The 26,701-nt window shown below is 36.7% G+C and overlaps 1 protein-coding gene across 6 annotated transcripts in view; it reads left to right on the plus strand.

Annotated features, from left to right (window-relative positions):
• LOC102222876 (unconventional myosin-XVIIIa-like) overlaps positions 1-26,701 on the plus strand; it is an 85,641-nt gene that overhangs the window by 53,284 nt on the left and 5,656 nt on the right. For 5 of the 6 annotated variants that reach the window (XM_023342236.1, XM_023342239.1, XM_023342240.1 and 2 more), the window contains 19 exons: positions 275-418; positions 603-692; positions 883-1,002; positions 1,090-1,204; positions 2,347-2,474; positions 3,588-3,742; positions 4,460-4,583; positions 4,667-4,867; positions 5,014-5,124; positions 6,473-6,577; positions 6,751-6,897; positions 7,116-7,229; positions 8,063-8,179; positions 10,106-10,189; positions 15,903-16,040; positions 16,883-17,068; positions 17,160-17,299; positions 19,153-19,197; positions 26,387-26,509. In XM_023342236.1, coding sequence (XP_023198004.1) covers positions 275-418; positions 603-692; positions 883-1,002; positions 1,090-1,204; positions 2,347-2,474; positions 3,588-3,742; positions 4,460-4,583; positions 4,667-4,867; positions 5,014-5,124; positions 6,473-6,577; positions 6,751-6,897; positions 7,116-7,229; positions 8,063-8,179; positions 10,106-10,189; positions 15,903-16,040; positions 16,883-17,068; positions 17,160-17,299; positions 19,153-19,197; positions 26,387-26,509 — 2,387 coding nt within the window. The remainder of the gene's footprint in view (positions 1-274; positions 419-602; positions 693-882; positions 1,003-1,089; positions 1,205-2,346; positions 2,475-3,587; positions 3,743-4,459; positions 4,584-4,666; positions 4,868-5,013; positions 5,125-6,472; positions 6,578-6,750; positions 6,898-7,115; positions 7,230-8,062; positions 8,180-10,105; positions 10,190-15,902; positions 16,041-16,882; positions 17,069-17,159; positions 17,300-19,152; positions 19,198-26,386; positions 26,510-26,701) is intronic. The other variant, XM_023342241.1, reaches the window with a different exon arrangement.

The following is a 26,701-nucleotide window of genomic DNA, read 5'->3' on the forward strand; positions in this document are numbered from 1 at the left end:
GCTTTTATTTGTAGGAAAATATGAAAATCATTTTCCTCTTAGAAACTATGAGGTATTCTGTGTTGATCTGTCACATGTAGTCTAGATAAATTGTGCCAGAGTTATGTCGAATATAAAGAACATGTACATGACTTACATATTGAGTTACTAGTACTAGGGTTATATACTAATACCTGTGTCCCAGTCTGTTCAGTTCTATTTTTATCCAGTGCAACAAATGCTCACAATCAAGTTAGCGAATCTCTGTGGTAACTGCCTCTCCATATGTGTTCAGATCCAGGATCTTGCAATCAGGTGCATTCAGAAAAACATCAAGAAGAATCGTGGTGTGAAAGACTGGCCTTGGTGGAAGCTCTTCAGTACAGTTCAGCCGCTCATTCAAGTCCAGCTCACCGAGGAACAGATGCGAAGCAAAGATGTGAGCAAGTCTCTCTATCACCTTCCCCGTACTCACCTTATAGATTCTGCTCAATTGCACAGCCTGATTTCACTATTTAAACTGCGTCACCTGGCATGCCTTCACACATCCTGAATGACTTAATAATCCACAATTTACTCGTAGCATAACATGTAAAAATCTACTGCTGTGATCTGTGCTCCAGGAGGAGATACAGCAGCAGAAATTGAAGCTGGAGAGAGTGGAGAAAGAGCGGAGTGAATTGAGACTGAACACAGATCGATTGGAGAGCAGGGTGGGTCTCTTTGTCTTTGTCATGGCTTTCGGGGAGCACCGTGTTTGAGATTTGTGGTGGAGTCTTGCCGCCTTTTTCATTCTGGTTAAAAAAAAAAAAAAAATTGGTCAGCAATTTGCATAAGAGTCTTTTTAAGCACGCTGCAGCCGTTCCTCTCATGGGTTGTATGCCACTTCTTGCGTGTGAACAGATCTCAGAGTTGCTGGCTGAGCTCGCCGACGAGAGGAGCACCAGTGAGTCGGCTTCCCAGTTGCTGGAAACTGAAACTTCAGAGAGACTCCGCCTGGAGAAGGACATGAAGGACCTGCAGGCACATGCACACAAAAAAGACATGAAACACAGTCTATTTTCCCTTTACTAACTCTTTTTCAATCTTGACTTAATTACTGCATTTCAGGTTAAGTTTGATGCCATGAAAAAACAAATGGAGTCACAGGAGATGGAGCTCATGGAAGCACGTCTCACAAAGGCTTCCGAGCTCAACGGCGAGCTGGATGATGACGACGATTCTGGTTAGTTGATCTCAATACTGGCCTTGAAGATAAATTTAAGGATTTCTCATGCTGTCAGGGCCCTCTTTGCTAACAGTTGTGGCTTTTTTAAAGCATTTATTTCAAATGCCCTAATTGATTGTACTTTTGACACCAGCAGCAGCATGACTAAGCCTCCCTAATGGGCATGTCAGCTCAGGTCAGTAACATAAATACTGAATCGCAGTTTGAAAATTTCCCTTACACTAATTGTAGCTGCAGGAATGAGTCCTTTGCTCGACTGTTGCAGCAGGAAACGTGGCAGTAATACATTTTTGCAAAGTACTGCTGAGGATATTTCCCAAGTTTTCGGATTATGGCTTGCGGATTAAGATGTTCACTCCCAGGCATACAACTAATGGCCACTGATTGGTGTGTCCCCCTCCCCTTTTCTGTAAGAAAATGGAGCGCCTGCTGAGAGCTTTTTGTCTATGGGGCTTTATTCCCCCCATGCAGTACCGCCCCCTTCAACCCACCTCAGCAGACAAGCCATTACAGAGCATATCAGAATTCTTAGATGAATGAGAAAGTAATCGTTGGGATCAGAGCTGGTGGCCCTGCAAGTTGTCATTATGCTATATATATGCTAATGAGCAGCACTGATGGAGGAGCCCGTGTTGGTATGTGAAGGAGAAATGGACAGCCTCAGAAATGATAAGGCTTGGAAATGAACCCGAACCTGAATGCCTGCCTGGCCGCTGTTTTAGTTCTGATAGCCTGTGACAGCTCCAGAATTAGGGTCGGCGAAGAACTGCGGAAAGTGCCACTTAGATGTGTCCTTCTCTTACAGCTATTGTTGTGAGCTCAGAATTCTTACCTGAGGTTTATTCAAGATTATGGTTGAAACGCAAAGGCTGCTTTGTAGTTTCCTGTGGAATTTTTTGACCTCATAAGGTCATGTTTTGATGAAAGAAGCTTTATTTCCTGAAGGATTATATTATGTCGGTCCTTGAATGCGATAACCGTCTGAGCCAGTACAGTGCACTCGATAATCCACAGCATCCATCAAATCTGAGCTTTTGAGCCGCTTTTTGCTGTGTACCCCCGCTAGGCCCGCATTGAACGCGGGAGACACCCAAAATGTCACAAAGACATTTTCTGAACTGTGCGCCTTTTTTCTCTAGGAGGCGAGTGGCGGATAAAATACAATCGAGCCATTCGGGAAATGGACTTCACCAAAAAGAAACTCCAGCAGGAGTTTGATGACAAGCTGGAGACAGAACAGCAGAGCAAAAGACAAGTTGAGAGAAAGGCAAGAAAGAATAATGATGCCTCCTCAAATGACTTTGTCTATTCTAATGTGCGGCATTGATTCACAGTAATCTTTAAACCTAGAGATGCACCTAATACAATTTTGTGACCAGTTTCTGATATCTGGATTATGTGAAACTTTGAACTGCAAGTACTGATTTTAGCTGATTCTGATTCCTTATCAAAGACTCTGATGTGAGAAGACATAAAAACGGCTTAGAAAATAATTGTGTTAGCCTATTCTGTCCTCAGCTATTATTAATTATTAAAAATAATACTAAAGGTAACATCAGGTAATGTACATGAGAGAACACTTGCTCTAAACAGTGTTTTATAAGAACCAAGAAACCTTCTTTTCATTGACATTGTGAACTCTCTTTAGTGTCTTAAATTAGTCATTAGTTCTGTTTGAGCAGTAATCACAACTTGCAAAACAGCGGTCTGCACATATGTAGACCACAAATCATTCATACCCAGGTATGTTTAGTCAAAGTGATCTTTGAATTTTACCAACATGTTTCTGTGGAACCTGAGTCTGATGGAGAATCAGTGAAAGGAGCAAAAGGTTAGGGTGATGGCAAAGAGGCTTTCCAACTTCAAAGACTAAGATGAAAGATAAATACACTAGTAGAAATATGCAAAAATCTGCTGAGCATGTAATGGGAATTTTTTTTGTTTAATATCAATGAAGAATTTTGCAATGATTTTTGTGAAAGCTTAGACATTTTTTCTTTGTCACCTTTAAAAATGTGTATAAAAATAAGTTTTTTCCATTAAAAAAAGTCCAATTTACAAAAAATATTTCACAATTTTTTTCTGTATTTAAAAAATATATCTTTTTAATTTTTTCCCCCAAGAATTGATACTTCTTTTGAGTGTTTTATTTCACATCAGATGTAAACTTATTGGTTGACTGAAAATCGGTTTATATCTATATTTGCCAGGAGTAGCTTTTCATCAGAAAGGAGTGGTCAAGCCCAAATTCATGCAGTTTCAGCCTCATAATTTATGGGTGCATCTCTATTTAAATCCCATTAATGTGTTGTACAGTGATACCTTTAGTGCTATCAGAAAAGAATATTTGTGGTAATATTTCTGTATGTTCACACTGCAGCTGGCTGATTTGCAGACAGATAATGAGGATTTGCAGCGCTCTGTGCAGCAGCTGAAGAAGAAGTGCCAAAAGCTGACTGGCGAGCTGCAGGACACCAAGCTTCATCTGGAAGGCCTGCAGAGCCGCAACCACGATTTGGAGAAAAAACAGAGGAAGTCAGTTTCAAACGTGCTTTGCCTCTTCCGTGTTTTAATTACCAGCACACATCTCAGAGAATTTCGAGCTCCGCTCTTCCCCGGGATTGCCCAACGCGATGGCCCACTCACATAATGCTCAAGTTTTCTGTAATTCAAATAGTGGCTGGGATGGTCGGTAATCTGCAGAATTGCATTAGTGGAGAAAATGACTTAGACTTTAAGCACTTAAGAAGCTATCGCTGTGGTATAATGTGATCTCTCCCCTGTGGCTAATTGAAGATGCTCTGTGGGTGAAATTATTTTCAGCTGCACTTCAGAGAGAAATACAGGGAATTACGACAAGCTGTCAGCAGGAAACACTTAGCTGTTAAGTTCACTAACAATAAGTGTTTCTGGCTGTTAGGATGTTGAAGAAAAAAACATTTTGGAGACGACCAAATGTCATGGGGACATTTTTTGCCAAAAGAAGGAAAAGTGTTGGAGAGAGATAAATTTAAATGTGGGTCTTTGAATGTGAATATTATTTGTAGACAAAAGGGAAATTTTTACAGAGCTAGCTCTCAGTGTACTCTCTCACCATGTCATAAGTAGATTAACAGCAAGATTTTTGTCTTGGATTAATATTTGAAAAGGCTTAGGTTTTCTTTCCCCAGTGATATTTTTTGTGCATTCAAGTTGTATATCATAGTATGTGCAGTTCGGAGTTTTTTAATTATCCGTTTCTATGTGCCCCAGATTTGACCTGGAGCAGAGCCAGGTTCAGGACGAGGTACAAAGAGAAAAGAGTCAGCGGGAGAAACTGGCTCGTGAGAAAGACATCATGACTGGTGAGATATTTAACCTCCGCCAGCAGCTGCAGGTAAGCTTCCTATTTCTTCTGCTCTCTGAGTGATACGTTGTAGCCCGGATGTCGAACTTCTACTGTGTGCCTCTCGTCCGCAGGACAAGGACACAGAACTGTACGCCGCCAATGTGAAAGTGCAGCAACTGGAAGAAGAGCTGCGGGATCTGTCCTCTCAGGAGTCCAAGGACGAGGCCTCGCTGGCTAAGTTAAAGAAGCAGCTTCACGACCTTGAGGCGAAGGTGAAAGATCAGGAAGAGGAGTTGGATGAGCAGGCGGGATCAATCCAAATGCTGGAGCAGGTACGTGCTTCTATAGTTTTGAGATTTACTTTCAAAAATGTCACTTTTCCAAAACATGAAACTATTCCAAAAATTAATTCATGCTAATATCACCTCCATACATCTTATGTCACAAGCTGCAATGCATGTCCTTATGTTACTCTCAGGCTAAGCTGAGACTTGAGATGGAGATGGAGAGGCAGCGGCAGAGCCACTCCAAAGAGATTGAGAGCAAGGATGAAGAGGTGGAGGAAATCAGGCGGTCGTGCAGTAAGAAGGTAGGCTTTGCTCATTTTCACTCTTTGTGCATTAATTTTTCTTATTCATATTCTTTCTTCTCTAAGCTATCAATTAGCCATGCCCGTTTAAAGCAGCGCAGAGAAAGAGACACTGATGTTGACAAATTAATCAAAATTAATTGTATTTAGCCCAGCATATTTTTAGAGATCCGTTCCCTCATTTTATCTTTGAAACAGAAGCAAAAATAATTTTGCATTTTTTTTGTCATTTGTGACATTATCAAGAAACAAGTGATGAAAGATCTGTATTTTTTTTTTCAGCAACCCTGCTGGATGGACATTCAGTGCTTTACAAAAGTGCTTGCAGCCATTGATCTTTTATCCATTTTTATTTCTAAAAAAAAAAAAATCGTTGGATGATTTTTTTTTTTTTTTTGTTCTTTAAAAAAATTCTATATATTTTATTGGGATTATGCTTGGTCAAACAACACATTATACACATTGTGTTGGGCATTAAAGAAAATTACACAGTTTACATAATATTAATTGAAATACAAATCTGAAACGCATTGTTTGCATTTGTATTCAGACCCTTGAGTTAACATCTAGTAACTGCAGTTACAGTAGCAAATCTTTCAGGCTGTTGTTTTTCCAGCTTTTTATATTATTCAAAGCACTTTGAACTGCCTTGTTCCTGGAAATGCGTTATATAAGCAAAATTACCTTACTTTACAAAAGACTGAAATGTAGACCCATTCTTTTTCAAATGGCTGTCACATAAATGGAGAACATCTGTGAGAATTAATCAAACTATCCATCAAACCTTTGTAACTGATTTATTCATTGATTTAAAAATAAAAACTTCTATAGTGGCCTTTTTTGTTCTTTTCTTATGATTGAAGCTAACCACAAAATGAGCCGCTTGAAACTTAAATATGTACTATTTAGTTGATTTCTGAAAGCAGTTGTGTGCACAGAATTTTTTTTTTAGGAATATTACAGTGAAAGGGGTTAAATACAAATGTGGGTCACACTTTTCTACTGTTTATTTGTAAAATCAAACCAAACCAAAAAAAAAAACAAAAACCCCCAAAAAGCATTTGTATAATTTTCCATTCACTTTGTAATTTTGTTGGACTTTATCACAAATTCCCAATAAAATACATAGAGGTTTGTGGTTAAAAACTTGGAATAATGGCGTGAATACATTTGTAAAAGCATCTATGTCTATAATAAAACTGAATTAGAAACAGAAGAGCATATTTTGTCAGATGCCAGTAAGTGTTTGCAGCCCAAAATAGTGACGTCTAACAAGATAGTTCATGATGCATGTGTGACTTTAACTGATATTCATTTCCTGTGTTTTTGACATTGTTGTGTCCTGCAGCTCAAACAGATGGAGGTACAGCTGGAGGAGGAGTACGACGACAAGCAGAAAGTCTTGCGTGAAAAACGGGAGCTGGAGTCCAAGCTTCTGATTGCTCAGGACCAGGTACTGCCTTAGCTCTTTGCCTGTGCAGCAAAGTGTGTGCGATTTAAACGTGGGCCACTTGTCTTGATTGGAAATAAAATGCTTTTGAGCCCTGAGAGGTGCTCTAAGTCTAGATGGAGGCGAGATGGTCATGTGTAATAGTAATAACTACAGAGGAGTGATTCGTTATTCAGGTTAGCCAGAGGGATGTGGAGACGGAGAAGAGGCTAAAGAAAGACTTGAAGAGAACAAAAGTCCTTCTGGCTGATGCACAGATCATGCTGGACCACCTGAAGAGCAATGCCCCCAGCAAAAGGGAGATTGTCCAGCTCAAAAATCAAGTATGTCCTCCTGGGAATCATTTTGCTTCTAATTCAAAAGATGACAGTACTGTAGCCTTTAATAAGTGACAAAAATAACCGAACAAAAAGGCTTTTCAGAGTATAGAAATTGCAACAGTGAAGAAATCCTTCATTATGTCCCGCAGGGATTCTTGATCTCGGCCCACTAACATTTGTCCTTTGCTTCCTTCCTGCACGTTTCCCACTGTGCCTTGCAGCTGGAGGAGTCAGAGTTTACTTGTGCAGCAGCAGTGAAAGCTCGAAAGGGCATTGAGATTGAAATTGAAGATTTGCATATTCAAATGGAAGATGTGGTCAAAACCAAGATGGCGGTAAGTTTTCAAATGTTTTTCTTTTACAAAGTAACAGTGGAATAATTGAGTGTATGTTCCAACTAATAGAACTTTAGCTTGGTTTTCAGTTTATATCCAACACATAACAGAAGCTTTTTTTCTGTACTTGTGGGTTTTTTTATTCGCTTTTCTAATGAGGAGAAACCCCCACAAACAACAATGTGTAGTTACTTAAGGGCCTGTGCATATCAAATTCTCACTCTTCAAATTACAGCAGGATCCTCATTTATATGCATACAAGAGGCCATGCTGGAATATTAAAATAATAAACGCCCTTTGGCATATGTCTGATTTGAACATTTTGCTCTAATGGTTAAATGAGCTTTGCTGAATGTCTTTTTTTTTTTTTTGTTTCTCAGTCTGCTCATTAATAGTTGTCTCACGAGACTTCTTCCTACATTTTCGACTCATAGACTGAGGATATTTGTGTCTCTTGGGATGACACACAGTGTGCTGTCTGTCTCCGTTTTGGTTTCTAATTGCTACATTTATGGCAAGGGAGGGTCTCGCAAATGTCTTAGATCAGAGAATTCATATTGAGAACTGGCGTTTTACCAACTGAAACTCCAAATAGGACATCGCCAGTACGCTGCACACACTGCACTTTCCCTGGCCTAAATGAGCCAATTGATTATCTCCAATTGGTGTCATCCTCCAGCCAGAACCCTGACAAGACTGTGTTTCAAAGCAGGGAGAGGAAACTCTGGGACTGCTCTGGCTTTGGCTAATCACCGTTTATCATATTTAATAGCTCATGAATAAATCCTGACATTTTGTGTTAAGGTGTTTTTTTCTGTCCGTTTGTCACTTAGCTGGAGGAGCAGGTCAGCCGTTTGCAGAGGGAGAAGAACGACTTGCAGTCTCGCATGGAGGAGGATCAGGAAGACATGAATGAACTGATGAAGAAGCACAAAGCAGCAGTTGCACAGGTAACTGAACCTTTGAGGAATTTCAATCATCTGTTTGAATGGATTTGAAATGTCATCGCAAACACCGGTAGTATTCTTAAGAAATGGGCCATGAAAAGATTTATGACCAGTCTACAAATTAACGCATTCTGAGGTCTGGGAAATATCGACTCTCATTAGACAAAACAAACGGAGACAAAATGCACTAAAGCCAAGCGGACCAGACCAAATCAAGTCGGACAACACACCATCTGGTTAAAAACATAAAAAAAAAAAAAAAACACTGCCACAACAAATATGCATTTGGTCCAATGATGTTTTGTTTGTGTCCATTTCGAATGCATCTGTTATATTTGGGGGCACTTGGTTGGAATCCTTTCTGATGCGCTGGCTTTTTTCTGATAACAGTCTGTCTGTCCATTTGGTCTGCGTCTGTTTGATCTGATGCCTTTTGCCCAAATCAGTTTTGTCAGATGCCAGTTGGTCTGTTAGCATTTTGTCTGCTGCTCTTTTATGTCAGGTGGGTTAGTTAGATGGTGTTTACTTTCAGTCTGATCTAGTCACATTGGATCTATCAGCATTTGGTCTGGTTTAAACAGATTTTCTGGGTACAGAAAAATCACGAATAAAAATAGCACATTATCAGAAAATTAATTTAAAATTTAGGACAAAAATGTCACATAATCAATTTCACTAAACAAAACAGCAACAATTGTTCTCAAAACATCACACATTTTTACAGACGTAATAATGTCTGACATTTATTGTTGCTTTTGAGTGTACAGCCTTTTTATGTAGCACTGACATTTATTTTACAAATAAGTTGTTTTTTCTCCCTCTGAAGATGTTAAGAAAAATCAACAATAAAATCTTAAAATGAAATAAGTTACTGTCAGCTAAAATAGTAGGTTGATATAAAAGATTTTATACAAGGTGGACCAAAGCAAAATATGCAATAAATAATCACTGTATTTGGTTGAAGTTTGTGAATTAAAAGTGCTGATTCCAAAATCCATAAGGTCACACATTTAAAAACAATAAAAATAAAATGCCTCAATTATAAATTTCTAAATAGCAAACTAATAAGCTAATATGAATGGTTTAATATGTTATGAATTGTTTAATATGTTTGAGTTAGCAGTTAGTTACTATAACTGCTAATATATAGCAGTTATATACAGTACAGACCAAAAGTTTGGACACAACTGTGTGTCCAAACTTTTGGTCTGTACTGTATATTACCAGTATATGGATTATCCAAGAATATCCAAGAAATTTTCTTGTTTTAAAATAAACAAAAATAAACAAAATTAAATATCTGGGTTTATTTGAATCCATCAAAACCACAACCTTGCAGTTCTCCATTGCTAAGTGTTGCTGCAAACAAGTCCTTAGTTTAATCCATTTGTTTTAAAGGTTTTTTTTCTAGCAGCATATAGTCTTGATTTTGTTTAGTTTAGTCTGAGTCCCTTTGGTATACGGTTTAGTCATTGGTTTCTAGAAAATCTTTGCTATTATTTGTCTTAGAGCATTTTTTCCTTTGTGTGATAATATTTTTACTGAGACATGAGGATGATCTAAAATTTACATCATACTTATGTTTTTATTTGCACCACTTATCTAACATCTGGTTTAAAAATTAGACATGACATTTCTGTAGCCACTTCTTTTCTGCAGTGCGGTTTCTGTGTCGAGGACATATTTTCTTTCCGACGCAGCATGTGCTTTCAAATCAGAGAGATCTGCTCTACATCAAAACCACATGACAAATTATTTTAGTTGAACCTGCTGTGTTCATGGGCCATTAACATGAAAACTAATTTTGATGCAAGATAATTGAAACATTTCTGAACCACTCGAAACTCATTCTTTCTTGTTTAATCATTCGTTTAAAAGCGATTCTTGTTTTCTGTTATGTTTGTCTGCATGTGCGTTTGTGTGATGTAGTCGGCGAGGGATTTGAGCCAGATCAGTGACCTGCAGGCCCAGCTGGAAGAAGCCACAAAGGAGAAGCAGGAAATCCAAGAAAAGGTACAGTAAAAAGAAGTATTCATAAGCATCTGCACAGCAGTCTCTGGGGGACTTGCTCACAGCCTTAGCACTTCTCTCTGATTATGCTTCAGCTTTTTTGAGAGTACCACTGATTATTATGACCACGAATGCTTGGTTTCTATGCCATTTTTTTTTCCTCTGAAAATTGCAAATGCAATCTACATGTAAATAGTACAAATCTGTGAAAATTCACAGCCAATGTGAGAAACTGTTCTTTCGCCTCTCTGTTCTCATATACAGTGAAGGCATGTGTCAGCAAACCATTACACTGAAGAAATTAAAGAACTCATTCAAGGCTTTTTCAATAATTGTCTGCCAACACGACCTCACCACTTCAGTCTCAGGGAGTTATCTTGTGTTTTTAGGATAATTTGATTCAAAAGCACAAGAACCCTAAATGAAAAGTGGTAATTTGAAACCAGTGCAATGAGAAGTGCTTTCTATATTGAGACTCGGCTATTAAAGAAATGAAATGCAATTATGGAACATAACAAAACAACACAAACAAATATTGGTCCTGTGCGTTATGATAATTTCAGTCAGCTAAGAAAAAAAAAGGGTTGTTCTACTCTCACACATATCAAAGAGGCTCTTGCTACTGTCGTTCACAGTTGAGTCACTTTTTAAATGTCAAACTGTTTTTTGCTGGAACCAGTGGGCCGCCTATTCACAAGGCCGTCTGATACATGCTACGTTCTATTAATCTCATTATGTTTTTATACACAATCTTTAACCTGTAGGTCTGATTGGACATGGAGCCCACTGTATTTATAGACAATAGCTAATGTCTTTTGTTTTATGCTCTATGGTTTTTCAAAGCTTTGAGCTGCCGATAAAAGTCTTACTTTACAGTATTTTGAATTATCCTTAAGAACTATAACAAAGGATAATATTAGTGTAGCGTTCAAAAGGGTTTTTTTGTTGGGCCTTCTTCTGCAACCATCAATTAAATTAGTTTCAGGTGACTTAATTCCATCTGTGACCAAGGTCTGGCTCTTTAAATCAAGGTTTTACCTTTTGAGTGGCATGAAAATGATTACACAGTTGACAATAAACAGTCTTTAGCATCTTATCATAGGAATTGACACAGCTAGCATAACTAGCATCTATAAAGCACCATTCTCTCTGTATTTATTAGAGTTAGTACTTAGAGTCTTGCCTTTAAGTTTAAAGCACAGAAGGATAAAAAGGAACAACTTTGGATTATGTTTTACTCTTTTTCTTATAATAACCGCAAATTGTCCTTGCGTTTTCAAGGTGTGCAGTATTACAATTGCAAAGAACTATTTAGATGCAAATTTTTGATATCCTGACCCCACTTCGCCAGTAATAGATTTGGTCAGCTGAATGGACTTTTGCTACCTTTCATATGGATTTCAGTGCTAACATGAATAAGTTCATGGGAAATAGTAGAGATATCAAAGAAGTGAAGGAAAAGAAAAAGGAGATATGTGATTTAATGGGGGCTAGTGAAATCTGTGCAGTTCTTGAATGAATCACGGACATGTCTCTACATAGCTTTCTTTTAAGTAACTTCTTACATCTCTGTGCTTCTTCTGACTTAATTTTTAAACATCTCACTGATGCTGATTATTGTGAACTATCTTTTTTCTTTTTGGAAATGCTTACATTTTGGCTGAAAAGGAGACAACTTACAAAATAAACAACATCAATCTTTTCTGAATTTTGCGAGTAATTGTAAATGTGATTCTATAAGTTGTTCATAATTGCTTTCTGATGAACAATCTGACAAAGAAACACAGCATAGCACTGTAGGATGGGTTGGGGAAAAAAGCTGATATAGACTATATGCAGCCTGACTAATACTTTTAATGAATGTCTGGCTGGCTCCTTAGATGATTGTAATATGAACGGTAGTGAGAGACATAATGTAGCCCTGTAACAAGTTTTGGCAATACTCCAGAACATGAAGACTTTCGATTGAGGAGAAATTGGTTATTGAGCATGCAGGGGGTTCTGAGAAGAATGAGATCAGTGATCAATAATGGGCTGGAACAGGATTGGAAAGCCTCAATAAGATGCTGCTGGAGAAATAATTCTGCTAGCTTTAACCCAGCTTATGACACATGAAGAGGCGATGTGCTTTTCTGTGTGTCTGTGTTCAGTTTAATTACTGATTCAGCCACCACATAACTTTTTACATCAATTTTTTATTCATCACATCTGTATTTTTCTTGATTTAATTTTGTCTGGAATGAAATGGCATAAATAGGTAGAGACTCATCAGATGTAATATTATTAATTACTTTGTCCTAAATTTTCTCCTAAAGTATTGAAAACAAGAACATATATCATTTTACTTTGCTTGGTGCTAACAGGATTGTTGGCTGTTGAATATTTTGGCAATCACAAATTAAAACATGCCTTAAACGTGATTTGGTCTAAAGTGTCATAAAAATGTATTCTACGTATAATAAAGCTATTTAAAATAGACAAAATTCAAAACCAGCAAAAATTCTGTTTTAATGGTACACTGACAAAGGCTTAAATTGACCCGCTTATTGATTCTAGGGTTATTTATGTGAACTTCATGCAAACTGAAGAATGTATTGTCAATAATCTATCATCTAAATAATTGTCTCCTTGTTTAAATTTGAATACCTTTCCGGCATGTTTCCTGCCTCTATGTCAATATTTAGACCCAGTCTGCTCATAAACCTATTCCTGTGACCCAGATGCCCAACATCAGTGAGAGGATGAGTGCTGCTGAATCCTGTCATCCTTTGACCTTTTTCTCTCCTGCATCATTAGGACAGTCACAATTTTCACTTATTCATTTGAATATTTTAAGAACCAACAGATGGCTGGCTTCGGAGTAACCATTCAGAAATCCAACGATGTGGAGTCAGTCTTTTACTGACTCCACATCAGCATGTTAGCCTCATCACCATAAGCATGTTAATATCCCTGATATAACTCAAAGCTGTATTTTGCTGCAGATTTTCTTTTCTTGTTCTCTTGCAACATACTGAGCAACTGTCTTGCAGCTCACCAACAAAAAGCTTTTTTTATTTGAATCTAAAAATTGTGGTGCTAAAATGGTCTTATCTGATTTATCCCATCTTTGAGCTGATTGGTTAAATTGCTGGATCCTGTGAGGTGTCAGCTAATGGTTGAGGCTCTGAATAAGTGTAGATTCATATGGTAAAAAGGTTAATGCATCTGATTTAGGCCTGTTTTTATAATAGAGCTTTTATCATGTTTCCCTAATGGAGTACCATTTGCTCAGAGGATAACCTTTCTGGTGTTAGGCGTGACATATATTAATGCAAATGAATTTTCTTAGCTGATGGATCGATGTTGTAAAATGAATTTCTTCTGAGCTGCTGAAGCTGAATTTAGTTTAACTGCAAAACCACCAACATTCCTATATGCCATTAAACTGCCTGAGGAAGTAATTTTACCCCCTGTCAATGCAGCCTTCATAATGACAAAGATGACATTTCTGGAGGCATTATTTTTCTTACTTTTCAGTCCTGCATATATATCTATCTTTTGCAGAAGAGAATATTTATATACATATATGTTTTAAAGTAATTTTTATGCTTAGTATGTAAAAAAAAAAACAACCCACTTATCAACCTTTTACAATTTTCACAATTAAGCTAATAGTAAATAAAAACACTGTCGCCTTCAGAAAACGTATTTCTGTTTAGGAATATCTCACTAAAGGAGTGTGAATCTAAGTGCTCAGCTCACTTTGTTCTGATATTTTTCATTTGTCTATTTATTTTAGGTAAAGCAGTAAGAAAACCATATCAATGTTTTGATTGAAAGTAGTTTGTCATTTTGTTTTGGTTAATTACATAAAAACCTAGTAAAATACATTATATGCATGTTGATAAAAGTGTGAAAGAATTTAAGATGATGTTATAAATAAAATAGCATATGTCATAATAATATACTAGCCTCTTTTACTGGGCTTACTCAAACAGTAGCATACCAACAATTCAAGATTCTTCTCTTATGAATATCATGGTTTCCCCAATCTGACAATGCTAGTTTGGGCGGCACATTGTTTGTACGCATTTCATGCTTTCTTCACTGGAAGTTGTTGGAAGAGGAGTTTAAATGACTCTGAAACAACTCAGGTTGGACACTAAAGATATGAAAATTTCAGATTAATATTATTGTGAACACATTTATCATGGTTGCCAAAATTAGTATGGCTTTCCTAAAATGTGTTAAAAGGATAAACAAAATGTGTTATTACCGACAATAAAGCCAACATCAGAATAAATATCAAATAGTATTTTTGATATTTATTATCAAAAATATTATGTGATTAGATGTAGTTGTAGTAGTAGTACTCCACATAACTTCCCATATTTAAATGAGACTATGGACAAATGACAATTTATAGACTTATCCCACAATGCGTCCAGGATTCAAACTTGTGTTCTTACAATTAATAAAAAAAAGATGCAATTTAACTATCTTTGAAAGGTGTGTAGCAAGCTCTGTTATTTTTTTTAAATTATAGATTATTAACAAAGTAGATGCTTGTCAAACTGCTTCAGGCAAAACACCCTGTTGAAACTATTAACAACCTCAGTATATGTTAATACTGGTAACCAGTCCAAGCCTTTACATGGGTCAAACCCTGGTTATACATTATTACTTTATCTCTCATCATAAAACACAAACATTGGTTATTTGATCATTTTTAACTGTAGTAGCGGGTCACCATGCATGGTTGTTTTATTTTCTGTGAGTGTTGGCTCTGTCTGCTGTAGACTGGCATCCCTTCCTCTCCCCCACTTCTAACTAGGACAGAACCCACTGCCCCTGCGACTCTGTGCAGGATAATGTGGGTGTAGCTGATGAGTGGATGGATCTGCACTGGATTAAACAAATACAACCATCTGCTGCAAAAACAGTGTATAGCTTCTGCCACTCCCAAACACCACAGCGCGATCCTGCTTTATTAAAATTTACGTGAGCTGAAGCCACTCGAGGCCCACCCTTCAGAATATTTCTGGCTACACTTAAGATGCACAGCGGGCTGCAAGCCACTGTTAAAATGTGCCAGAGTAGGCACTGATTGTTATCTAAAGCATCTGACCTTGAAGTGGTTATCTCATTCCCAGTAGGAGGGAAATCTGGCTTCTTTAGAAATATCAAAGGAGAGCTCCAAATCCTCCTTGTCTCAGATGCAGAAGTCCCTCATTAGGTGCCCTGCTGCCTTTCGGGCCAGTTTTGTTGTGACGTGTCTATCTTCCTTTTATCAGTCATGGAAGAAAAAAGGATTTAGATAGAACAAACGTGCTTTGCATGAAGCTGAAGCCTCTTTCAAAGCCTGTGAAATTACCGTGACTCACTGTTACTCAGCCTGAACCACAAGCTTTTTTTTTTTTTTCCTTTTTTTGACCATTTTAGGTAGAGTGGAGGCTTATCTCAAACTCATTATTCATACTGGATGCATCTTATTTATATTTACCAAGACAGAATAAATTAACTCAAATTGGGTGAAAAAGTAAACAGCAATCTATTTTGAAGATTTAAAGATCAAGACTTGCTCTTAATGTTTAAATACCTCACAAAAAGAGGGCAGGAGCTTTGGGGGAGATGGGGAAACTGGTAAATAAGGAAGAAGTTAGCAGCGACTATTTCTCCTCAGAAACTGACTTTGAATATTTATATCTCTGCCTGGTGTGTGATATCCTTCCAGCTCCATTCACTCCAGAGCCAGTTAGAGTTCCAAGAACAGTCCATGGTGGAGAAGTCGCTCGTGAGCCGCCAGGAGGCGAAGATCCGCGAGCTGGAGACTAAGCTGGAGTATGAGAAGACTCAAATTAAGCGCTTGGAGGTGAGATGCTCCTGCTGGTCTCATAAAATGTAATAGAAATGTTCTGTGAATATACATATATACTGTATATACATATAAGGATAGAAATCGGACTTTTTATTTTTTATACATTTTATAAGAAACAATTAGGTTGTTTTTCCGGTAAGTTGTGGTATAGCACGCTTCACATAACCCATTTTACTGAAAGTAGAAAATGCGTCTAAAAAGAAATATTTTGATTAGTGTGTAAAGCAATGTGTAGTACAAACAAATGCGCTCTTGATGTTTTTATTTGCTGATAGTATATTTTAAAAATATCTATTAAATAGTCATTTATAAATGCAAACATTAAAAGTTGTCCATTATTTTTTTATTATATAAAGTCAATGTTTTCTCAATGTATTCAAATGTTCATAAGAGGTTATTTTGATTTTAGATATAAGAAACTAAATGATCAGTTTGTTGGATTTGTTTTTGATTTGAAACAATGTGAAATAAAATTATGTTGAAATCTTTAGTGTTACTCTTGTGAAGTAAAAATCTGCGTAAAAATTTTGTAAATTAAACTTCAGACAAGATAAAGTGGTAATTTGTCTTGTAAATTAATTTACAAACATTTGTTTACAAGTGGTAATCAAACAGTATTATTTGATTACACTATTTGAAATCAAACAATACTATTTTGAAACAGTATTTCAAAATACTGTTTGAGATCAACAGTATTTTGTTTGATTTCAAAATACTGTTTGAAATCATATAAATACTGTATTTCAAACTGTATTTATATGTTTGAAATAATTTTTAATGCTAAGCTGTTAAGTCCGAACATTGTGCTAACCACATTCCTCTCATTTGCTTGCCAGAGCCTAGTGGGCCGTCTGAAGGAGAACCTAGAAAAGATGACTGAGGAGAAAAACCAACGCATCACAGCAGAAAACAGGGAGAAGGAGCAGAATAAGCGCATGCAGAGACAGATAAGAGACATGAAAGAAGAAATGGCTGAGCTGTCCAAGAAGGAGGGGGAAGCAAGTCGGAAGAAGCACGAACTGGTAAGGTTTTAGCTTCCTTGGTAACCTCACCTGTATTCAAATTAGCTTATAGAGGAATGATGCCTGTTACGTGATGTTGTTCATTTGCCAGGAAATGGATATTGAGAGTTTAGAGGCAGCAAATCAGAGCTTACAAGTGGACCTTAAGCTGGCCTTTAAAAGGATTGGGGACCTGCAGGCGGCCATCGAGGATGAGATGGAGAGCGATGACAATGAGGACTTAATCAACAGGTACACTCCAGCTTTGAAGCTGTGAAAATTAATGTAGACCTTTTGCATTCCTGGCATTTTACCATGTTACTGGCAAGAAATGCACAAACATGTTAATGTTGGCAGTGTACCAATTGGATGAGGTCCTACATTAATGCTTTTAGGGTTGCCAACTATTAGAAATTGATATAGGGAGCACACACTGCACCACCCACTACTCCCTCTTCTTCTTTGTACTGTGGGGGAACAAAGTGTTAGTGTTCCTTTTCCCCACTATAATGTAGACCATTGCAAAGGAAAATACAAAATTTGAAGAACTTAAGCTGTTCTCAATTCAGCCAGATCTTTATTTTGGTAAATTGTATTAGATACTGCTGCTATGGCAAACTTTCAGACTCTAGGTTCAACAATGAAACTGACCAATGTTTCTGAGGGATTTTTACAAATGCCATGTTCTGTTAATTTGTGTTTTCAAGTGCTCATATAACTAAAATGAACATGTTTCACATATTAGTTGATTTGTTTATTTTTATACAGTGTAGATCATTTTAAAATGCTAGATCGTTCTTCATGCTTAACCCAGACACAGGCTCTTTTTGTCATTTGAAGGTTGGTTTTACATAAAAGTTCAACATTGCAGTTTGTTGCATTTACATTAAAATAACAAAATGAAATTTCTAAAAGCCTTTGGCTTTATCTTTAATTATTTGCTTTAATGCTACTAATATAAATCTCAATAAAATCAAATTTATTTTCTCATTTAAATAGTCCGAGACCCTTAAGATGCAATTTCTGAGCATCATCTGGGTATGCAATTCATTTAGATTTCTTAGTAATGTTTTCTCCAATGGTCTTGTATATTTTAGCCTGAAACAAAACATAAGTGTGTAAAGATAGTTTTAGTAGTAAGCAGTTTATTCTGGTGTGTGGTAAATTTAATTATAGCAAAGAACATATTTTATTAAAGAAAAAGTACCTGACTGTTTTCTGATTCTAGTCGTTCAGATAGTGAAGGGCTTCTAAAAACATTATTTATTTAGCTATATTTGCTTTGCTAGGATCTTAACATTTTGTGTCATTAATACTCTCTTACCTTTTATTAAAAAAATTGTTAAGTTCAAGATTTTTCTTGGTTTGATAAATGAATAAAGCACTTCATATGTTGTATTTTAATACATAGTGGCTCTTTAAATACCAAATATGGGAGAATTTCCTATTTTAAGGGAAGGTTGGCAAACATGATTTATGCACACAGCTTCACCTTTCCAGTTTACAGGGACAGAAAAGAGAACCGAGCCATCATTAATGTTAATAATCTCAACTGTCTTTCATGCTGTGAGTCAAACTCGCTGCTGTGTAAGGGTCTGTTTCCTTTGCTTCAGCACACAATTGCAGTATAGCTAAAGGCCTAACAAACTACAAAAACCTGCTGCTTTTCTTAGCAGGCTGTCAGTCATCTCAACATACATTTCAAATCTCTTTTGTACTCTGAGTCATGTGCTTTGTCTGCTCCGAAAGTACTCCTCAAAAGGTTTAATTCAGCCTCCTGTGTCTGATCTTTTGTCTCTGCTTTTTTCCTCGCTTGTTTGATTACCGCCTGCCTCTTTACAGTGAGGTTGAGGGTTATGCATGCTCTGAACCCAGGGAAGTAAACACCGACTGCAATAATACAGACTTCCAAAAGGAAGACATTACAAACAGCGGCTCTGTTTACAGAATAATACATGGTTATTTTCATGTGTTTGCATTAGTGTAAAAATGTTTTACTATGGTGATATCTCATTTTGTCTTCCTTTTGCACTGTTATTTGTGTATCTCACCTTTGCTGTTTCTCTTTTCCCTTCCCTTCTTGGTGTCATCTTCTCTTCTGGCAGTTTGGAAGACATGGTGACAAAATATCAAAAAAGAAAGAACAAAATGTGAGAATGGAAAAATGCATCCTTTGTTTCCGTCGTCGTGTGTTGGTTGAATTTTTTTTTCACACCAATTTTAACCACAGGGGAGAATAATGCACTATTCCTATTCTTTCACGCTTTAGTTTTCTCCTCCAGTAGCCCTGTGAAGAGAAGGCATTTTAAACAGAATGAAAGGCACTCTCTGTGTTATACATCTCAGATAAAAGCTGCGTTTAAAAGATGGCCCCATGTTTGATTTCATTTTATTTTATTTTATGCCAAGTATCTGCAGGTGTACACAGTCTGCCTCACTGGAGATTTCAGGCTTGTTTGGTGAAATTTGCACATAAATAGATGACGTACTATAATTGAAAATGTCAGTCACTCTCCCTTAAACCAATCTCTATGCTGTGGAAAAAATGTCTTAGAAGAAAAGTAGTATTCTAAAACAAACCTTTGGTAATACTGCATTCTTATCCCTCTGGTTTTTATTATTTTTTATTTATTTTTTACATCAAACATTTTTTGACGTTTGATTGCATGCTATCAAGTGTTTAGGATTAAGGGATTAGGATGTTGGATTCAACTTTAGTAACTCCTGCAGCTTTTCCAAATCATGTGCAGCATGTACAGTCACATTTTGCAGACGTTTACAGCCTGTTTGACATGTGATGAGGAGGAGGTTAAGTCGAATTACTAGTTTCATCATGTTCATGTAAAAATATAACATCTAAATGATTTGATTTTTAAATATATATTTGAATAATACCTCTAGAATATATCATTCTATAGTTGCAAGCTTACAATAAGATTACAACTATTTTGATGTTCTGCTTTTTATAAAGCAGCTCAACTATAACAAGCCAATACTGGCTGGCTAATTAGGCCCTCTCTGCTCTTTTAGGCATTTTTACAGAAATGCCGCTCAAATCTTGGAAGGTGTAATATTAAAAAGGTATAAAGTTACTAAGCATGATGGGCAGCTCTCCCATAGGTTTTCACCTGATGACTGTGTTTTTCTCAGCCTGCAATATTTCCAGGTAACTCAATTAGTCCTTTTTGTAATCAAGTTAAAAAGTATATCAGCCTTCGGAGAGGGGCAGATCCAAACATTTTGAGAAAACTGTGGCCACTCCAGCACTTTCTGTAACATTTTACAAAGCAGAAGAAACACGACATAAAACGTTTAGCTTTTAAAAAAGTTTATATATCTTGATACTGGTAACAGTCCCGTGCCTAGCTTCATACATCTAATTTAAAATGAAATGACACAAATGATCTTGTAGTCTTACATAAACTTGTTTAGCAGACAAAAGTGAAACAACAACAAAAATTGTTTAAGTGTGTCATAAATAAACAAGTCAGCTATTCTATTTAAAAAAAAATTTTTATGTGATTTGCCATCTGGGCTGTAATGAGATTTTGTGCCATGATATTTATATCTCTCTTCATTCTAAAGTCTTTCTTGTAAACCATCGATCATCTTTATTTCTCAGTGTAAAATGATGAATAGATCTGAACCTCTGTTTTAGGTGCACTGAACAAAAATTCCATAAAACAGCTTGACATTTATTATTTTTTTTTATTCAATTAGAGAAAATGCAAAGAATAACATATATTTTTTTAAACCTTTAGCAACACATTAGAAATAGACGAGTATAAAATCCAGTGTTTTGACAGACAAGTCAAGCCTGGACCTGTCCATATTCTGATAAGAGGTAATTTGTGACAACATTGTTGTATTTGTAGATACAAAGAAGGTTGATTCTTAGTTTTGCCAGAAATGTTTGCAGTGTCTCATTCATGTGAGCATGATATCCTGTACAATCTCATGAGCTCTATTTATTTCTACCCCCCAATTTATTAATATGCTACTTTTTAGATGATCCAGTCAGTAGTTGGATTACATCCTTTAGATAAACTGTATTGAATTGGATGTGACTTCCATGTGGGCTGGATCCTTGCAACTGTTGGGAGTGCAACTGTTTGATATTATGATGAAGGCCATGGGATTGTATACCATTGAATACACAGTCAGCATGTTGTGCAAAACAATAGCACTGCAGTGCACCACTTTAAATGTTTTAGCTCAAAGCTCAGCTGTTTTCCATGCATGCAATTTTTCCACTACTAATCCAATCACATTTAATCACTATGTTGAGAGAACATTTACTTCAGTGCAAAAGTTTGCTTGTTTATTAAAATGCCTAGTGACTCTTCATAAATGTTAAATGTGTCTAAGACTGATTGCCATTTTTTTTTAATGTTTTGGATGTTGAAGATATTTTGAGACTTTTCATTAAGATATTTAAATCTGTGTGTACTGTCTGTCCATCCTTGGTTTCTTCCTTTTAATATCTGATTTGTCTCATTCATCATACTTAGATTTTTTATTTTTTTTGTCGCATTTTCATCTGAGCACCCATGTGTATCGGTGTTCTTCGTTTTTAAATTTTTTTGTCGTGCAACTTGAGTAAAAGAGCGACGATTTGCCGTGTTTACTTAATCACATTTCGCCTCCTTTCAGCACCACTGCATTAGCAGGATGGATGAACATTAATGGAGGAGGTGATTTTTCTTCTAATAATGAAGTGGAATTTCCACATGATTTGAGGCCCTCTTCCATATTTTCACTCTCCGCGTTTGAAAACAGAGGTTATAATAGCGACTCGATTATTATTGCAGGGAGAAGATAATGTAAATTAAATTAGTGTGGTTCAGGCTTCAGAATTCCCCCCTCTCACATTGCAGCATTGAACATTACAAGACACTTTAATGCTTTACTGACTGGTTGTGTTTTATTTTTATTGTTTTTCCACCTTTCCACAAGGTGATTATCATTGTGACTACAAAGGGCAATGAGTTTACAAAGTGTGTCGTGCTCAAAATTTTACAATAAATTGTCAGAACTAGCTTAAAAATACCGTTTTATGCTTGTTTTAGCTCAGCATTAAACTGATAGCACTAAGCCATACGGGACTCGGTGCTGAATGTAAGTATTTGTGACAAAGATTTACAACTGGTGCGGGCAAATTGTCAGAAGCGATTAATGTTGACTTCACAAGTCCTGAGGCTTGTTTGTATCTGAAAGCCTCTGGACTGGTTTCCTAGTATTGTGCGACCAGGGACAAATCAGTTGTGACACCGTTTTTACAGCACTCAATTGCAAGCCACCTTTTATTTTTGCACGCTTGTATGTGTTGGAGAGAGGCTGTGGAGAAGAGTTTGCCACTGGCTGGTTAAGAGTTTTTTTGTTTTTTTTTAATGTATCACATTAAAAAGTCACAGTATCACAGAGCTGACAAATGGGCAACATGTGTAATCAACTTGCTGGTATTAATGAGACTATTATCTGCTTTTTGATGGGCTTTTATTGGTGGTAGTTAATAAGCAGTCGTGAAGAGAGAGGGGGTGGAAAATAAACAGATGAACAGCGAAAGTTCTGAATTTTGTTTAGAAAGTGCTTCCATTTTGCTCTCTTTAAGTAGCAGCGCTTCCTGTTTAAATAGAATATGCCATAGTTATACTGTCTAAAGCTAATAATTGTTGAGCTTGTCACAGTTTTCTTAGCTGAGCAACGTGTGTTACTATGCTACAGTATTTTGTACTTCATCACTTGATATATAGTTAGAAACCATAAGTCTTTGTGGAGAGTGCAATCTCATCTGCCATTATCTGTTGGGGAAGTGGCATCAGAACCAGGGATTTACAAAAGCTGAACAACCTGATAAAGAAGACTGGTTTTGTTCTGGAAACAACTCCGGACCCTCTAGAATTTTTTTTTTCTTTTGCATAAAATCAAGAAAATGACAGACAACCCCTGAGCAGGCTCTTCGTGACACTGTTATACTGTAATAGTGTCTTCAGTCAGAGGCTTTTTCAGAGCCATTGAAATACAGACGGTTACAGGAGGCCCTTCTTGCCCACATCATCATATCAGTATCCATGACAACTCTGAAGGAAATTGTGTAGTATGAGTTATAATAACATTTAATTTATCTCTGGTATTAATAACATATTTTTGATGGAAGTGAACAGACCATAAGTCCACCTAAATAATTTACAAACAACTACAAACCTAGGAAAGGTACATGAACCTTCCATCTTGCTTGTTGCAAAATTCAGAATTTAATTCCAACCTTTCCAGGTTAATTGATACAGCGGTACATAGGCATCACCAATGTAATATAGAGTATAGTGGCATTGAACTTGTTTGGCTGAAAAAACAGCAACTGTCCTTAATAACCTCTTGTAAAAGTGCAGATGTTTAATGTCCACTAGCTTGAGCTGCTTTAATTAAAAACTAAACTTAACAAAAACATTGGATGTGTCTGACTAGCTGTTAGCATCTATTGAGGATTTTTTGTTTTACTTTGACACACACTTAAGTAGATATAACATGTTTACTATACAAGTAGGCTATTACACTTACAAGAAAGAGATTTTTTTTTCAAATATTTGTGGAGACTATGCGTTCAGCAGGTATGTTTTAAGAATACAGTCCCAAGCAGATATTCCAACTGATTAACCACTATCACCTTGTTATACCTGTTACACTGCTAAGATTAATGACAACAAACATGCATATGGTTTGCTATAAACCTGTTGATTTAATATTTTTACTTAAATCTTTGCATCAGCATTATTTAATTAGTAAACGGATAATGCTATATAGTTATGAAAGCAATATGTTAAGACTGTTTTAGCAATAGTAAATATTGCTTGCTTTTTTTTCTTTCTTCAGATCAAAGTGATTACATGATGCCCTATATTTTTTTTGTTTGTTTTACATTTAATTCAATTACCATGATAACTTTTTCCTTTTCCTTTTACGATTGTTACACCCTGAGAATCATATAATAGCCTAAGCGTACTAAAAAGCCATTTCCTCTAACACTCTAATGCTTCTTTCCTCACAATCACCTTTATAAGTAGCCATCTTGTTTTATTTGTTGTTTTTTCTTTAGGCCAGTGTAAAAAAATAAATAAAATAAAAGTCAGGTAGAAGCTTGCTTTGTTATCTGAGGAGGAAAATGACTGGATGTGAGTCATAGCGTTTGGGGACAAGGGGACAGGGGGTACGGTTGAGTGCTGTGCAGTGGGAGACCTTCCATACATTAAGGCAAGTACTGCATGAGGACGACTGATGGAGCCCAGCAGCAGCGTGCCTGTCATTTCACACACCTCTTGGAACATTGTGCTTGCACCTTGTGAACATTTTACGGCATGTTCCAGGGCTCAGATAGATAAGCTTGTCCACAAAGACAGATCTGTGAAGTGCATCACTGTTTCTCATTTTTTAATACTAGGCAGCTCTGTGCGTAGTTCAGTGATATACAAGGCCAGATTTATGAAACATGGCTCTTTGAAAATTACTGTAGCTACGGCTATAAATAATAGTACAGCCAGCCATTAATCAAGTGGAGCTCAAAATTGCAGATGCTTTACAACAGTGCTGTCATCACTGGTTTGGATATACAGTCTGTCGTCTTGCAGCTAAGAATTGTATAGTGCAGGATGTCAGTTTTTGTGACAGACCTTAGCACGCTGTCAAACATACTTTAGGCCTACAGAGCATATGGGTATCTGCTATGTGCAAATGTATTCTCACACATAACGAAGCCAAGGAAGGGAGCACATGTACTCAAGTGACAAACAGTATGTCCTCAACAACAGAGCTATTCTCTCTTGATGCCTTTCAGCCATGATGATTTTCCTGCCAAATTAAGCTTCCAGGAACATTACATTATTTAAGGTATTCACTGCAGATCTGAATGAGCAGACACCTCAGCCAGGTGGAATCTGATTTTTTGAATTTTTTTTTATTTTTATCTTCATCTGTTGGTTTGTGTGTATTGATCGTGATGTCAAACTAAGAGGCCACAAGGCTGCCTGGTGGCTCTGCTCCAATACCAATCACCGAGGGACAGAGGACGTGCAACACAGATGCTCAAAGCTTAGACCCAACAAAACAAGTTAATTATACCTCTAAGAGTTTCCTTCACAAAGTGCACTTTCACTGGTGCTTTTGAAATGCGGTTGTATGCTGAAAGGATGTGATACTTTGTTTTATTTTCTTTTTTAGTCTAAAATTTATGGAAATGATGGAATCACAGCTGTTGCTTAACTGTAGCCTGTCTAATTTGCTTTGGGTCGTTACACTATCCCCTATTATTACGAGAAAGACTACAAGTGCAAAAGCTTGGCCAAAAGCTCTGGAAATGTGACAACTAATAATTATTTTTTTCAGTGTAACTTTTGAATATTTCTAAATGGTAATGAGTATGTCCGAAAAGTTTGTTGATTCCAAATGGTAAGACAAAAACTAACTATTTGTTCTGTAAATAGCTCACAGACATATGCAGATTTAGGAAATATGTGTAAGGAATGAAATTTGGAGTCAACACAAATTAGAGTGTTTTGCAAATGTATCCATCCTCCCTGAACTGTATCTTATGTTACAAGCACAATGTTTGATACACTAGGCTGGATTTTATTTGATAGACATCGCAGGAAGTAGATCATAATTATGAAAGAAATTATGCTTTACGTCTTCAGATTTAAAAAACAATCTAAAAAAGTGACATGCATATGTATTCAACCTCCTTTACTCAAATACCCTTAAATATAATTCAGTTGATTCAGTGCAAAAGGCTATGTGTGGCAGAAAAATAAAACTACATGTCATCCAAAGACCATGATCACCATAGTGATATATAATGGTTGTAGCATCATTCATGCTTTTCTTAAGCAGGTACAGGGAAGCTGATAAAATTTGATTGGAAGAGGTTTAGACCTCAAGATATTCAAATGTCAGCGTTAGTAAAATTTTCCATTTCTAAATGTATAATGCTGGAGGATGCACACCCTAAAAGGTGCGCAGTTTTTAATGCTGTAAAAAACAAAGCCTCAAACTACTGAGTCAGGGTGCCTGAATACAAATGCACATCACATCTTTCACATTTTAATAGTTTAAAAGTTCAAAGCCATTTATCACATTACTTCCAGTTCATAATTACACAGTACTTTATGTTCTTCAACATAAAATCCTGCTAAGTTCAGTTTAAGTTTAAGTTGTTGTGTGACAGAATGTAAAAAAAAATAAATAAATAAATCACAGGCGATGAATACTTTTGCAGAGCACTGCACCTTACTTGAAAAGTGTAATATATATATATAAGATTTTTTTTAAAACTTGCTTGATCCTTCACAGTGGAGAGGGGACAGAAACTGATTCAGAAGTGGAAGACCGGGTGGATGGAGTTAAGTCATGGCTCTCCAAGAACAAAGGTTCCAGCAAGACTTTGTCTGATGAAGGGAGTCTGAAGAGCACCAGGTTAGTCCTTGCATGCTTTATAACGTATCTGATGATCGTCTAGTGATTAAACTACCTCAATTTCCTATTTTCAAAAGGCCCACGATTACCTGGGGCATTGTGCAACAGAAGGAAGGGTATCTCATATGATTAGGTGTCAGCTCTCTTTTCCAGTAATCTGTCTAATGACAGGAGGTGGTGTGGGGAAGCGGC

This window comes from Xiphophorus maculatus, chromosome 11 (genome assembly GCF_002775205.1).
Source record: "Xiphophorus maculatus strain JP 163 A chromosome 11, X_maculatus-5.0-male, whole genome shotgun sequence".
Classification (NCBI taxonomy): Eukaryota; Metazoa; Chordata; class Actinopteri; order Cyprinodontiformes; family Poeciliidae; genus Xiphophorus; species Xiphophorus maculatus.